Consider the following 14,715-nt stretch of genomic DNA (forward strand, 5'->3'; position numbering starts at 1 on the left):
GCCTTCTGCAGAGAGGGGTGCCTGGCCCCGTGCTGGGGGGACGCGTGCATTTTTGCGTCATGACCTTAGGAAGCATTTTAGGGGAAACACGAACTTCTTATCGGTGAATAACAGCAGAAGGGAGGGTCACAGATTCTTCATCCAGGCGTGCTGGGCTCCAGGGGGTTTGTTTTAGCAAAGGGGACATCGGTAGAAATTGCTTTGTGGTTCCTGGGAGGCTCAGAACCAGGTGTTGAGGAGCCCGCTGCGTCTCGTGGGGAGGGGGATGGCGTAGACCCGACCTGCCCAGCAGTGAGGCCCAGGCGTGGCTAGAAATTTTTCTCCTCACGTCACCGTCACCTGGTGTGGCTGAAAGCAAGCAATTCTCTACGTAGCTCGATCGTGGGAATAAGACGGATTCCGCCGGGGCCTGGGGGCGCCCGCTAAGCTGCTGCCTTCCGCCTCAGCTCAGGGCCTGGGAGGCCTCGTCCTGGAGTGCCTGGCTGAGACAGGGCAGGTCTGGGGGGAGAAACGAGAAGGTCCGTAGCGTGTCACGCCCTCCTCGCAGGTGCTGTTGGTATTTCAAGCTCTCGAGGCCATCTTGCTGCGGACAGCGAGCGACCTTTCCCATTTGCACGTCGTGGGGACCAACATCGTGAAGAAGCTGCTGAATAACCACATGAAGCTCATCTGCGAGGCCCTGTACGCCTCGGGGTACAGGTGAGGGGCCTCCGCGTGGCGGGACCAGCTCAGGCTGCCACTGTCCGGCTCCCCACGAGCGCACGTGGCCTTTCCTCCTCTCATGACGTGGAGCCTGCGGCCGCGGCTCTGCCCCTCCTGCTGGTGGCCCCTCGCTCTCTCGACTCCTCCGACCGGGTCCCTCTCACTCCCGCCTGCTCTCCTTGCACCCTGGGGACAGTGTGACACCCTCCCGTGGCCTGGTCACGGGCTCCCTTCCTGGGCCCCGGAGCTTTGCAGAGGTTCTCAGGGGCCTTTGTGCTGTCCTCATCCCTGTCGTCGTCTCCCTCCCGCCCTAGAGGAAATGCCCACTTGTGCGTGCGTTTGCACAGCTGTGCATTCCACGCCCCGCTCCCATCACTGCAACTCTCCCGCCACCAGAGCACCAAGTGCAGGCGGTGGGGCCTCGGCTGCCTCACCTGGTGCGTCTTCCCAGCACCCACATGGCCTGGTGCATGGTGGGTGGGTGCTCAGTAAACGGGTCCGGGTGCCTGTGGAGGGGCGATGGCACTGCGGGGGGGGGTCCCCTGTGCCTGGGGGGCCCTCTGCCCACGGAGGCAGCTGGGTGGGCTTGTCCGCCGTGACGCCTTACTGCACAGAGAGGGGCCGTCTTTCTGGCTCCCATTGCATATTCCTGGGTCCTCCTCAGACTCAGTTATGATTTTTTTTTTTTAAGAAAGAAAGCGCGTCCGCATATCTGCTTTTCCCCTCCTCTGGTTTGGGGGACAGCAAGCCACAGCGGTGTGGGTGTCCTGTGCGTCTGATCTCCCCATTGTCCCCGTGCAGGGTGGCCCGAGCCTGCCTCAGCCTGATGACCGCCATGGTGACCCAGGGCCCCGAGGCCGCCAGGGACGTCTGCAGCCTTTTCGATCTGAATAAAAAGACCTTGTACGCCCTGGTGGCCAAGAGGGATTCCAAGGTGAGCCCCTGCCTCTCCTGCCTCCCGCGTGAGTCCTTTCCCCTCAGAGAGCGGGCGGGTGTTTGTCCATCCCTCTCCGGCCTCGGTCCTCACACGCCTGGAGTCAGGCCTCTGTGTGGAGGGGCGGGCAGGCCTGGCTCCTGGCTGCAGGGGGCATGGGGGCATGGGGGAGGGCAGGCCTGGCTCCTGGCTGCAGGGGGCATGGGGGCATGGGGGAGGGCAGGCCTGGCTCCTGGCCGCAGGGGGGCCTGTCACAGGCAGAGCAGAATGACGGGGCCTCTGAGGGCAGCTTCTGTGGGCTGAGTGTCACAGTGCTTCCTGCCGTGGGGGTGACTTAGCTCGTGAGCAAATGAAATCATCTCCGTGGCCTTGGCATGGACCCTGTGGGAGGAAACCCCTGGAAGGTGAAGCAGTGACGTTCTCAGAGAGACGCCTGTGGTTATTAACGTTTCTTGTGCCTCCCAAGTGCGTGAAGGAGCCGATTCTTCCAGAGAGAATGGAAGCGCGGCTGGGGGTGTCGGGACTGTTAGCCAGACGTTCCCAGGAGGCCCTGGAGTGTCCCCTGGGTGTGGGCGGTGCCGGAGGAGAAGGCACAAGTCTGCGGGCTCGGGGTGCAGAGGGTCCCCCGGAGGCTGTGCCAGCGCAGGTCGGCCCCTCCGAGTGACAGGCCCACGCTCCCTGCTGGTGCTCCGGAGCCTGGCAGCCAGAAGTGGGTTCTGCACCCCGTCCTGCGTGGAAGGAGCCAGGAGCGGGTTCTGCACCCCGTCCTGCGTGGGGAGCAGCCCAGGGGTTTTAGATGTGACCTTGGGCGGGAGGGTGCGGGCGCTGCTTCTGGGGGTGAGGATGCACGTGACCTGTCCCCTGTCTCAGGGCGTGCACGACGTCCGGCTGGCCTACATCCAGTTCGCGCTGTCCTTCCTGATCGCCGGCGACGACAGCACCGTGGTGCAGGTGCTGGAGCTGAAAGGTGGGTGTGCCCTGCGCAGCGGCCCCTCTGCCCGGAGCTTCCCCGCGAAGCACTGCTTCCGGGTTAGCAGGAGGCTGCGGCCTCGGCCTACGGGACACAAGAGGGAAGGGTGCGGTTTCCTGGTGTGGTCAGTGTGAACCCGGGCGCTCCGGCTGCGGGGCTGCGTGCTGGGCGGTGCACGTGGCACAACCTGCAAATGGGCCCTGTGCCAGGTCACCGCCCGCCGCCTGCTCTCCCGAGTCCCAGCGCTTAGTCACTGTGCCCGGGGTCACCCCGATATCGGTGCTAGGGCTCCTGGGAACCCGCTGGCCCCGGTGGCTGCCTCCCTCCAGGTGGCGGTGGCGTGTGGCTGTAGGGCCCTGCCTCATAGGAGACTCAGCAGGACAGCGAGCGCAGCACTGGACCCACGGTCCTGGGCCACGCTCAGTGGGACCCCGGGGTGCAGCCCTGTCTGCGGGGAGGCCATGCCTCTCAGGACGGAGCTGGGGTCCCATCGGCTGCTGTGGTGCGGGCTGGGGCAGGGTGCGCTTCAGTTCCTGTGGGCATTGGCCGGGCGCAGCAGACGCTTAGAATGTTGGGTGCAGCCAGGCCATGTCCGCTCGCTTGTCCTAGGCAGTGATGGAGCGTGCGAGGGGGGGTTGTTAGGAGCCGTCCTCCCGTCAGCTGAGAGTTAGCCCTCTCACCGCAGGCCTTGGGGAGCACGGAGGACGGCTGGGTGGGGAGCAGCTGCCGCAGTGAGGGGGGCGTCACGTCAGGCTTTCTAACCGCCTGTGATGGGACATGTTCAGTTATGAAACGGTGTGTGTGACCATTTCACTGAAGTCAAACATCACAGAGTCGGCTACCCCAGCGGTTAGCAGGCGGCTGGGGACCCAGGGTCAGTAGGGTTAACCCGAACCTCTGGCTGCGGTGTGAACGCTTATTCTGAACCCCAGCCTGCGGTGAGCCTGGTGTTTCCTGGGTTTCCTTTCCTGAGAAGAATGGATCTGCTCTCAGAACTGTGTGCCCGTGAAGCATGTGCAGAGCGAGGGAGGCTATAAAAGCTTCCGCACCTGTGCTGCCCAGTCCCTGGGGTCACAGGCACCCCAAGTTCTACCACCACTCAGTGAAATGACCACCCTCACTTTAAAGCAGGGGTCCTCAAACTTTTTAAACAGGGGGCCAGTTCACTGTCCCTCAGACCGTTGGAGGGCCGGACTACAGTTTAAAAAAAACTATGAACAAATTCCTATGCACACTGCACATATCTTATTCTGAAGTAAAAAAACAAAACGGGAACAAATACAATATTTGTATTTGCATGTGGCCCGCGGGCCATAGTTTGAGGACCCCTGCTTTAAAGGCACCTCTGAGCAAGTCTAAGCAAAGAGAATTATGGGAAACAATCACAGCATATGTCGTCTTTGGAAAGGTCGACGAAGTTAATTCTCTGCAGGGAACGTGAGAAAGGGGAAGCAGACAGGATGCGGAGCCGCCGAGGCTCTGGCTCTGGCGGGAGAAGGGACCCCGCGTCACGGAAGTGGCTGCTGCCTGATTAAAAGGCAGAACTTTAAAGAAGAACCTGAGGCCTTGTCTGCTGTGCACGTGGGAAGTGTGTGCTCTCGGCTCTCGTGTCAGAATGCAGGCTCACTGCTTCCACCTTCCTTTCAGAGTTCATCCCCTGCATCTTCGCCTCGGGCGTCAAGGAGGATCGGATTTCCACGGTCGAGATGCTGTTGTCCACGCTGCAGACAAAGGTGCGCGTCTGGTACCCACGCCTGCCCTTCGTGTCCTCGTGTTTCATGGGCCTCGGTGGCCAGCCTCAGCTACCGAGGTGGCCGCGGCGTGGAGGGAGCCGTTTCCTAGGCAGAGCAGTGCTGGGGACGCAGCCCTGAGGGTCGGGCTGAGCAGCACGTAGACGAGGCGGAGAGAAGCTGCGGGCACCGCCCCGGGAAGCCGGCTGCTGGGAGCCATGGTGGTGGTTGTGCCGTCTGCATGTCTGTCTTTTACCAGCATCGCAGGGGAATTGTAAAGCCTGCTGCACGGATCCCTGTGATACAGCAGCACTGAACAGTCAGTTAGAAAAACCCTCCCCCCAGAGAGGTTGGAGGCCGTGGACTGGGAGTCCGGGTAGAAATGGCGATGGGCGTAGTGTGGGCCTCCCAGCGGTTCTCCCCGCGCTGTCCCCTGGGCATCTGGCGGTGTCTGGAGGCGTGCTTGTCAGAACTGGGAGCTGCATCTCTGTCCAGCGGTCGAGCGGGGGTGCTGCTCTTCACCCCCAGTCAGGCCGGCGGCGGGCCCCAGTGCCAGGGTGCTGCGCTGGGGAGCCCTGGTTTAAAGTCGTCCGAGTAGAGATGCAGGGTCTCACCTGCCACACTGGTGTCGGCTTTAAACTGCGTTTCGTTCTAGCGAAGACGCTCTGAGTTGGGGGCGGGGATATTAGTGACTTGTGCTTTTTCTTCATGTTCTCTTTGTAAAAAATATATTTTTTTATTGATTTCAGAGAGGAAGGGAGAGCGGGAGAGAGAGAGAAACACCAATGATGAGAGAGAATCCTAGATCAGCTGCCTTCTGCACGCCCCCCACTGGGGATTGGGCCTGCAGCCCGGGATTGCACTGTGACCTATGACCTGGCACACGGGTCACTCTGGCCAGGCTTGTTCCCTTTTTTTGGCCAAATATTTTGTCATAAGCCTACATCACCTTTATAACGACAGAAGCAACGAACACTCTTACGAACGGAATCCCTTGACATTGCTTTGTTTCACTGTGTCCAGGTGGTTCACAATAAAAGGATCACAAAAACCCAGAAGGTCCGTTTCTTCACCGGGCAGCTGCTGACCCACATCGCGTCTCTCTACAGCTGGAACGGGAGTGTCGACGTGGACCTGGGACCCCCCGAGGTGCGTCACTGTGCATGGCCTCGCAGCCAGACACTGATGGCGGAGCTCTCACCTGCCTATGCCATGTCTTTCCCTCGGACCGGCTTTCTTTTGGCTTTTGATTATGTTAGTTTTCTACATAGATTCAATATGATTTTTAAAGTTTTTTTGTTACAGTAAGATTTTTCCCCCCTACTCTAAGGTGTCATGATACTACATTTTTTTAAAAAGACTTTTTATTAGCCCTAGCCAATTTTGCCCAGTGGATAGAGCATCGGCCTACAGACTAAAGGGTTCCAGGTTCGATTCCGGTCAAGGGCACATGCCCGGGTTGTGGGCTCCATCCCCAGTAGGGGGCGTGCAGGAGGCAGCCGATCAATGATTCTCTCTCATCATTGGTGTTTCTATCTCTCTCTCCCTCTCCCTTCCTGTCTGGAATTAAAAATGTATTAAAAAAAGATTTATTATTTTTTAGAGAGAGAGGAAGGGAGAGAGAAACATCAATGATGAGAGAGAATCGTTGATCGGCTGCCTCCTGCACGCCCCCTACCCGGGCATGTGCCCTGATGGGAATCGAACTGCGACCTGGTGCATGGGACGGCGCCCAACCACTGAGCCGCGCCGGCCAGGCCTGAACTTTCCTTTTGTAACGGGAAAACTTCCCTCAGCGGAGGGACACCTGAATGCCCCGCGGCGCTCGCCCAGGAGAATCGTAGGGTCGCGCCGGCTCTGCCTCCTCTCACCCGCCTCTTCGTTTCCTTCCATCTTTTCAAATCCCACTTTTGGAGCTCCAGGGCTGGCTGCTGTCACTCAGACCCTCGGCAGCGGGAAGGGCCGCCCTCGCCTGCGCGTGCTCTGGCCGCCGTCACTGACGTGTGAACGGGCACAGCTGCTCACGGGGCCGAGGCAGGTCTCTCTCTCATTCTGAGACCCCTGGGGGCCCTTGGGAACCGGGACTTGGCCGAGTGGTGAAGGCTGCGACTTCCGGGGACCTAATAGTTACCCCAGAGCCCGTTTCCTGCCTTTCCTCTCCGACTCCCAGGGCCTCTGGTGGGGAAGGTGTCCTTGCGTGCCATTGCCGGGAGCCTCAGCTCCACAGAACACTCTCAAGTGTGGAGTTCTGTTGAAAAGAGCAAGGGAAGTGAAGTCATTCTTCAGTTGGTTTAAGCCACAGGTTTGAACTTGCCCCTCCAGGAGAGCTTTTTCATGTGGATTGGTGTTTGTTTCCTTATCTTTTTTAATGGTGCCGAGTGTTTACGGTGAAGTGTTTCCCGAGCTGCCCTGGGTCCCTAAGGTCTCTCCTGGGCTGTCACTGAATTCTTCACCCTCCCAGGCTTCTGCCGAGGACGCGGGGAGGGGCCTGGTGCGGGAGCGCGTCCACCGCTTCCTGACGGACCTCTGCTGCTCGCTCAAGCACGGCATCAACTTCTACGACGCGTCCTTGGGGACCTCCGGCAGGTGAGTGTCGCTCCCGGAGCCCGGGGTGTCCTCGGGCCACCACCAGGGACTGCGCGAGCGCTAGAGGGGCATCGTGCTGGGCAGGACGGGAAGGGAACCCTGCCTGACCCGATTCCCCGTGACAGTTCGAGCCGAGCCTTCCGGCCTGTGCCTCCCTCCGGGAACAGGTCTCAGGCACTGCCACCAGGGAGGGGCCGCCTGCTTCCTCGGGCGGCCTGACACTTGGGCGGGATTCGTCCTCCCCCGGCTGCCCGGAGTGGGCCCCGCCGGCCTCCCGAGGGAGGCATTGCTGCTCAGGTTCTCGGAGGGGCCGGGTCAGTCCCGCTGGGAGTGGCAGGGCTCAGGCCTGACCCCAGGAGGTCTGGTTCCACGGTCACCGTCATCGCCGCTCCCCTAAGACGGCGGCTGACCAGCGAGGCTTGCCTCCACCCGGCTTCATTTCCTGATTATGCTGCTTCACACAGCAGTCCACAGCGGGGGCTCCATCTGTTCCTGGAGGCTTTGTAGCTCGGTCGCTGTCAGGCACGTTCGTGGTGTTGCTGTAGCAGCAAGTGCCGCTGCTAGACGGTCCTCAGCTGGCTCTTTCTGGGACAGTGAGCGTATCGACACGTGGTCTCCATGGGGGCTCCTGGTTCTCAGCCCTGGCGTTCTCCCACAGGGAGGAGGGCTGTGTGGTTTAGTTTTAGCCATCAGGGAGGGGGCACACAGTGGGACTGTCCTCCCTGCCCTCACTTGGGCCTCGTTTTGATTCTGAGTGTTCGGATCGAACTTGCCCCAGCGTTTCTTTTTCTCACCAGTCAGGACAGCTCAGTCTCCTCCAGTGCTGGAGCAGGGCTTACAGTCTAACGTGACACAGTCCATGCCTAAGTCACACACTGTCCCCCGAGGAGACCCGTAAGCTCCATCAGCGGTCGCCAACCGGGGCTCCTCGGACCACTGGCGGTCCGTGAGGTCCGAGAGCTTGGCGGCCGCTGAGCTAGCTGGTCATTAAAGGAGCACGCTGTGTCAGCGTGTGGGTCCGTCTAAGTAAGCGGTGGTTTACACACGTTTTTTGAAGCCACGGCAAAATGCTTGTGCTTCCGGGAGAGGCAGGGAGTTTGGCGTGTGGGGGCCTTAGTGGGAAGCCTGAAGAGAGCTAGAGTGTCCCACCAGCCCTCGATGCCTGGGGTCTCCGCGCCGGCGCCCGCCTCAGGAAGGCCTTCCCGCGGCCCCTTCTGCAGTCGCTCCGCGTCCCTGTCCTTCCCTGCTCTGCCCCCCCGCGTGTTGGTTGACTGCTTGTCTGTTACCTGGTGGGTGAGGGTGAGAACAGGCTGCTCTGCAGAGCCCGGCGCGTCGTGGTGCCTGGTGACGGCGAGGGCCGCGGCGTGGACAGGCCGGCAGCTTGCGCTCCGGGCCCGAGGGACCGCGCTTTGGGTCTGGCGGCCACACCGTCTGTGGGCCCCAACAGCTCAGCGGTGCCCTTGCAGGAGGGAGGCAGCAGGACATGAACGGGCGCTTACCTGCCTGTGGCTTTCGCTCCTTTCTGTCCCGTGGCTGTGGGCGTGGTCATTTCGTCTGGATTTCATTCCTTCACGTGACAGCGCAGCACAAACTATGTTTTCCTTATGAAATGTTCATGTTAAAGATCTTAAGCTTTTCAAAGGATGGCTTTCTGATCAAAATTATTTGTATTTAATTTTTGAAAAGTGTTGACTGCATGTAAAGCTGCCCTGTGGCACCTCAGACGTGGTGGGCACCAGACAGGGAGGGCCTGGAGGGCTGCAGGGAGGCGGGTGGCGGGCGAGGCTGGGACTCCTCCGCTGACCCTCCTCCTCTGCAGAGGAGGGAACCTGACGCTCCTGCACTTCCTGCTGGGCTTGAGAACGGCCCCAGACGACGAGCTGGTGGCCGAGCTGGTGGTGAGCATCCTGAGAGTGTGCCCAGACCTGCTGCACAAGTACTTCAAGGAGGTCACGTTCTCCTTCCTGCCCCGAGCGAAGGCCACGTGGGCCAACAACGTCAGGCTGCTGCACAAGGTGAGGCGGCGGAGCTGGGCGTCTGCGGGTGGGGCCGCGGCGGCGGCCGGGAGAGGGTGACGGTGACCCACTGAGTGTGGGATGTTGTAGGTCACGCAGCTGCGGCCCTTCTCCACCGGCTCCTGTTCGCCGAGCTCAGCCGTGGCTCAGCCTTGAGTCCGTGGAGCCAGTTTTATCCTATTCACCCCGATTTGCAGGCAGCGAGAGCTTTGTGAGCTGCAGCAGAGTTGGGCTGGGATGAGGGAAATGTCCCTATTGTAGGGTAGTGTTTAAGCTCTGCTGTCTCAGGTACTTAGAACAACTGGAAATGGGCTGTGGATGCTCAGTTGCTTTGAGTGGATATAAACTTCCTTCTGATCAAAGATGTTAATTAACACCCCTCGTCTACCAGTGCAGTCCCACTGCACAACCCTCCGCAGTTCCCTCCCCCCCTTTCTCTCTCTCTCTCTCTCTCTCCCCCTTCCTTCTCTCTCTCCTTTACGGCCTACATGCTGCTTAAATGCCTGGGCTGGTTTGCTTCTGCCTCGACCTGGGCAGGATATCCTTTTGTTCTCCTCTTCTCCACGTGTCCCGAGGGCTGTGTCCCGTGTCTGCCCTGTGGGGTGCTGCTCTGGGTGGCTCCCGGGAAGGGGCGGGCAGGTGCAGGCTTTGCAGGCCTGAGTGAGAGTCCTCATCTCTAGCCGGTGTCCAGAAGGAAATTACTTAACTTCACTGGAGTCTCATTTTTTTCTATCTGTAAACCTTTTTTTAAAAATAGTAATTATTTTTTTATTGATTTCAGAGAGGAAGGGAGAGGGAGAGATAGAGGCATCAATGATGAGAGAGAATCATCGATGGGCTGCCTCCTACATGCCCCACACTGGGGATGGAGCCGACAACACGGGCCTGTGCCCTGACCGGGAATCGAACCGTGACCTCCTGGTTCATAGGTCAATGCCCAACCACTGAGCCACGCCAGTTGGCCTCTGAAAACATTTTTATTTTCATATAAGAGATCCCTGCCCTGTGGGGTTGTCAGGACGCACGGAGATGTCACATCACCTGCCAGGTGCCCCTAGTGCTGTCCTTGCTGAGTGACCGCTGGTGCTGGCCTGGCTCATCCCTGCTAACGGCCGGCCTGGTGCCTGCTTCTCTCCCACGTGGATGGGGGCCACTCCTCCGAGCCTGGGGCCGGATCACGCTCACTGTCACTGGCCCAGCTGCCCTGTCGGGTGCCGGCGACCAGCCTCAGGGGTGAAACTTACCTCTGCACCCCTCATCTTTCTCCTCGTCACAGATCTACGAGGCCCAGCCGGACGTTTCCCGGGCGTTTCAGACCCGAGAGTTCATCCCCTTGTCCCGGCTGCTGGCCATGGTGATGGTGACCACCGTGCCCCCGGTGTGCAACAAGATCATGTTCACCCAGGCACTGAATGTAAGTGCTCGCCTCGCTTCTAGAACGTTCTCCTGCTCATCCACTGGCCCTGCGGGATGTGCTGGACTCTGACTCGTCAGGGAGCCTCGGAGGCTCTCCATGTGTCCACCCACCTGGGGAGGGGGCATTCCTGCCAGGGCCAGGTGATGGCTGCCTGTCCCTGCTCGCGTGGGAGGTCTGTGCCCAGTGCAGCTCGGGCTGGGAGGTCTGTGCCCGGTGCAGCCCCGGGCTGGGAGGCCTGTGCCCAGTGCACCTCGGGCTGGGAGGTCTGTGCCCGGTGCAGCTCGGGCTGGAAGGTCTGTGCCCGGTGCAGCCCCGGGCTGGGAGGCCTGTGCCCAGTGCAGCTCGGGCTGGGAGGTCTGTGCCCAGTGCAGCTCGGGCTGGGAGGTCTGTGCCCGGTGCAGCCCCGGGCTGGGAGGTCTGTGCCCGGTGCAGCCCCGGGCTGGGAGGCCTGTGCCCGGTGCAGCTCGGGCTGGGAGGTCTGTGCCCGGTGCAGCCCCGGGCTGGGAGGTCTGTGCCTGTCACCGTGCAGCCCAAGGACCTTATGGGTTTGACTTTCCTTCCCAGTTGGACAGCAAGTCGGTGAGGCACACGGCCCTGGCCCTGCTCTTGTTCATTCTGAAGAGAGCACTGAAGACCATTGACTTCTGCCTGAGCAGCGAGGCCTGGCAGGGGCCCGGCGTGTACACGGCCGCGATGATGGAGGACTTTGTGCGGCTCTTCCGAGAGGCCCTGAGCAAGGTAGGCCTGGGGCCCGGCGTGGGCGGGGCATGTCCAGGGCTTTCCATGGGACGTCCCAGGTCAGCGCCCAGCTGGGAGGCCATCTCGGGAGCTCAGGTGGATGCGAAGTGAAGGGGTCTGTGTCCCTAGGGCCTGAGTCCCTCCAGGAGCCGGCGTGCCTGCCCTCCCCCAGGCTGCACGCGCACAAGGTGCGGCCGCTTGAAGCCCCTCTCGCTGCCCCCTCCCCGCGGGTCGGAAGGCATGGCCTGAGATTGGCCACTGCCTAAGCGAGGTTGCCCTGGGCAGGTCCCCCATGGTCACGGACATGTCTGTTCCCAGGGCCTCGCTCGGGGACTGAGCCTTCAGGGCTGCAGGGCCAGCACTTGTGTTTTGCCGAGTCCTGGCGCGCGCGGCTCTGGGCGTCCTGCCTCGGCTGGGGGGCGATTGCTCCCATCCCATTCTGTGCGTCTCTCTCACGGGACTCCCTCTCTCTGTTCCCCTTCTAGGTCTTCCCAGACTTGAACACCGTTGTGTGGGTCTGGCAGTCCCTTCGGAAGCAGGACACCAGAGAGGGGGACGAGCAGGGGCGGAAGCAGGACAGCAGGGCTCCCGCCGGCGAGGCTGCCCCGGGCGGTGAGGGCTCGCGGGGTCGCTGCCTGTGGACGGCGGGGAGGGCCCGTGTCCTCGCTCAGCGGGCAGCGTTAGAGCGCATCGTGCGTGGACTCTGACGTGTGTCACACTGCGCGCTCCACACGCTCGGTCTGAGGACCTGGGCCCGGGGTGTCCCGGGGCTGGGCCGTCAGTGGCGGGCGGGTGCCTCGTGCTGTGCAGGGGGAGGTGGCTGCGTGGACCCCGGGGATAAGATTCTCTGACTTGCCCTTGTTAGCCGGGCGCTGGGCTCTGTTTTTCACGTCTGTGTCCTGTGAACCCTCATGGCGGCCCCACTGCTGTGTCCCCCCTCCTCTGCCCCCTCCCCCCCTCCCCTCCCGCCGCCCCCCCCCCCCCCGGCAAAAGGCACCAAAGCTCAGACACAGTGCTCTGACCTGTCCAGGTCGCAGCGTGGAAATGGGGGTAAACCCGGCTGTTCGAGCAGCTCGACCTTGAGCACGGGGCCCTGCAGTCGCGTCCGTGGGTCTGTCCGCGGGCTCGGTGCTCAGCGCGCAGTTGACGGCGGTGGGTCGTGGGGCCGTGCCGACCGGTTGCTGACGGAGGACAAAGCCAGTGTTTCCTAACAAAGTTTTCGTTTTGGTTCAGACGACGCGGAAACCATTCTTCTGAAGGCCGTCCTGCTGCAGGTCATCTGCCTCTACCAGCGGGTGGTCCCGCACGTGGTCACGCAGTACAACTTCGACTTCAGCAAGCTCCTGCGGGGTGCGCCTCCCCCCCGCCCCCCGCCCCCCGCTGTGCCTGCCGGTCTCACCACCCCCACCCCCACCCCCGTTCCTGCCAGTCTCACAACCCTCCCCCCTCGGGCACCACAGGCGTCAGCAAGGACCCATGGGACACTCAGGACAAAGCCTCTTTCAGGGGGTGTGGGCCCTGGGAGGGCGCCGTTCCCGCCCCTTCCGCCCCGGCCTCTGATATCATTGCTCACCCTCATACTCGCCCTCACCTGTGCGGCGGTGCACACCCACTTGTGAACGTGACTCACCCTCTGGTCGCGTTTCCTCGAGAGGGGAGTTTGGTAAAATCACTGTATCAGGAGCCTCTAGGACAGCTGTGGGCAAACTACGGCCTGCAGCTGTGGCCGTCTGCAGTGGCTGTGTCCTTCCTGGGAACCAGGCCAGGGCCAAGGAGCAGTCTCGGTGGCCGGTGGCCACCGTCCGCTCACAGAATGCTTGCAGCCGGGGAGCAAGGTCTGTGCCCACGCCAGGGCTGCCTTAGCGGGAGGCCCGCTGGAGGGCGTCGTGGGGGCAGCACCTGTGGGAGGCGTCAGTGGCCGAGGTAGCGTGTTGAGGGTTTGAATGGGCCTCAGAGGGGATGTCAGGCGAGGTGTGGCCGAGCAGGGCACAGCCTGTGCGAGGGCGACCCCAGGTCGGGACGGACCCGGTGTTCGCCCATTCATCTGGACACGGCGCCCTCGTCTGGCCCTGGGCCGGGCAGTAGCCGCTGGGCGCAGCCTCCGCGTGACGGGACTTCTCTCCGCCAGGTGTCATCTCGGAGCAGGGCCTGCGGGAGGAGGTGCCCCCTGTCCTGCAGCACCACCTCCTGCAGGTGGCCCTGGAGCTGCCTGCCTGCAAGTTCTCCTGGTTGAAGGCTCAGGTAGGAGCGGGCGCCACCTCTGCCCGCGCACCTGCGGGCTCGCTGGGCGTTCCAGCCGGTCAGGACCCGTTAGGTGGGCCCGGAGGGCGGCAGTCAGGTCCAGTCTGAGGGAGGCATGGAGCCAGGAAGCCTGCACTTGCATAACTGAGAGCCTGGCCTGCTGGGCCCTGGCGCTTTGGCACTGTCTGTCCTGGCTGTCTTGCTGTGTGTTGTTTAAAACCTTTTGGAAAACAGCCCTGGCCAATTTAGCTCAGTGGATAGAGTGTCGGCCTGCAGACTAAAGGGTCCCAGGTTCAATTCCGGCCAAGGGCACATGCCTGGGTTGCGGGCTCAATCCCCAATGGCGGGCTTGATCTCCCTTCCTCTCTGCAATCAATAAAAAATACATTAAAAAAGAAACCTTTTGGGAAAGAAAATACGTGCCTCCTCTGTCCGCGCCCTGGAGGGACTTGAGGCAGAGAGGGGAGAGCCCCAGTGAGGGTGGGCGGGGGAGCGGGGTGCTGGTGCTCTCTGTGACCAGCGTGTCTTCTGGGGCTCCCTGGAGAGCACGATGGGGCGTCGTGAAGGGGACTCACAGTGCAGCAGGTTGTGTGTATGGAAACACGGGCTCATCATTTCTGTCGAAAAGGGGAAACCAGGCAGTTAGCGTTGTCTGCGTGTTTCTCAGTAGTGCAGGTGATTTTTTTTAAAAAAATATATTTCTTTATCGATTTCAGAGAGGGAAAGAGAAACATCAATGATGAGGGAGAATCATCAATTGACTGCCTCCTGCACACCCCCCACTGGGGATCCAGCCCGCAACCCGGGCATGTGCCCCTGGCTGGAATCGAACCTGGGACCCTTCAGTCCGCAGGCCGATGCTCTAGCCACTGAGCCAAACCAGCCAGGGCTCAGGTGACATTTTTGTAAGACTCGAAACTTAAGATCTCGTGGGACCCATAGCATGGAAGCATGTGCTTACATCTTTACACGTGATATTTCCAGAAAGGGGTAGGATGCTGTGGCCATGGGGTCATTGTATTTCTCCCCTCGTCACCCCCCAAGTCCTCTCTCTGAGGTTACCTTGCATCCTGGTTGAGGTGTTCCGCTGGAGGACTTCCTACGTGCCAGGCTCCACGCGTGTGCTCTGTGACGGCTCGCTGGCCGCTCCACACGTGTGCTCTGTCACGGCTCGCTGGCCGCTGCACGCGTGTACTCTGTGACAGCTCGCTGGCCACTCCACACGTGTGCTCTGTCACGGCTCGCTGCCTGCTGCACGCGTGTGCTCTGTCACGGCTCGTTGGCTGCTGCATGCGTGTGCTCTGTGACGGCTCGCTGGCTGCTGCACGCGTGTGCTCTGTGACGGCTCGCTGGCTGCTGCACGCATGTGCTCTGTCACGGCT

At 61.3% G+C, this 14,715-nt stretch overlaps 1 protein-coding gene across 2 annotated transcripts in view; it reads left to right on the forward strand.

Moving 5' to 3' along the window:
* The window catches only part of URB1 (URB1 ribosome biogenesis homolog), a 42,076-nt gene that overhangs the window by 2,606 nt on the left and 24,755 nt on the right, over nt 1–14,715 (forward strand). For both annotated transcript variants that reach the window (XM_036350860.1, XM_036350861.1), the window contains exons 3-14: nt 548–699; nt 1,504–1,636; nt 2,507–2,603; nt 4,254–4,339; nt 5,360–5,485; nt 6,798–6,922; nt 8,742–8,937; nt 10,214–10,351; nt 10,919–11,092; nt 11,578–11,704; nt 12,326–12,442; nt 13,221–13,333. In XM_036350860.1, the coding sequence (XP_036206753.1) occupies nt 548–699; nt 1,504–1,636; nt 2,507–2,603; nt 4,254–4,339; nt 5,360–5,485; nt 6,798–6,922; nt 8,742–8,937; nt 10,214–10,351; nt 10,919–11,092; nt 11,578–11,704; nt 12,326–12,442; nt 13,221–13,333 (1,584 nt within the window). The remainder of the gene's footprint in view (nt 1–547; nt 700–1,503; nt 1,637–2,506; nt 2,604–4,253; nt 4,340–5,359; nt 5,486–6,797; nt 6,923–8,741; nt 8,938–10,213; nt 10,352–10,918; nt 11,093–11,577; nt 11,705–12,325; nt 12,443–13,220; nt 13,334–14,715) is intronic.

The sequence above is a fragment of the Myotis myotis genome, unplaced genomic scaffold (genome assembly GCF_014108235.1).
Source record: "Myotis myotis isolate mMyoMyo1 unplaced genomic scaffold, mMyoMyo1.p scaffold_m19_p_2, whole genome shotgun sequence".
Classification (NCBI taxonomy): Eukaryota; Metazoa; Chordata; class Mammalia; order Chiroptera; family Vespertilionidae; genus Myotis; species Myotis myotis.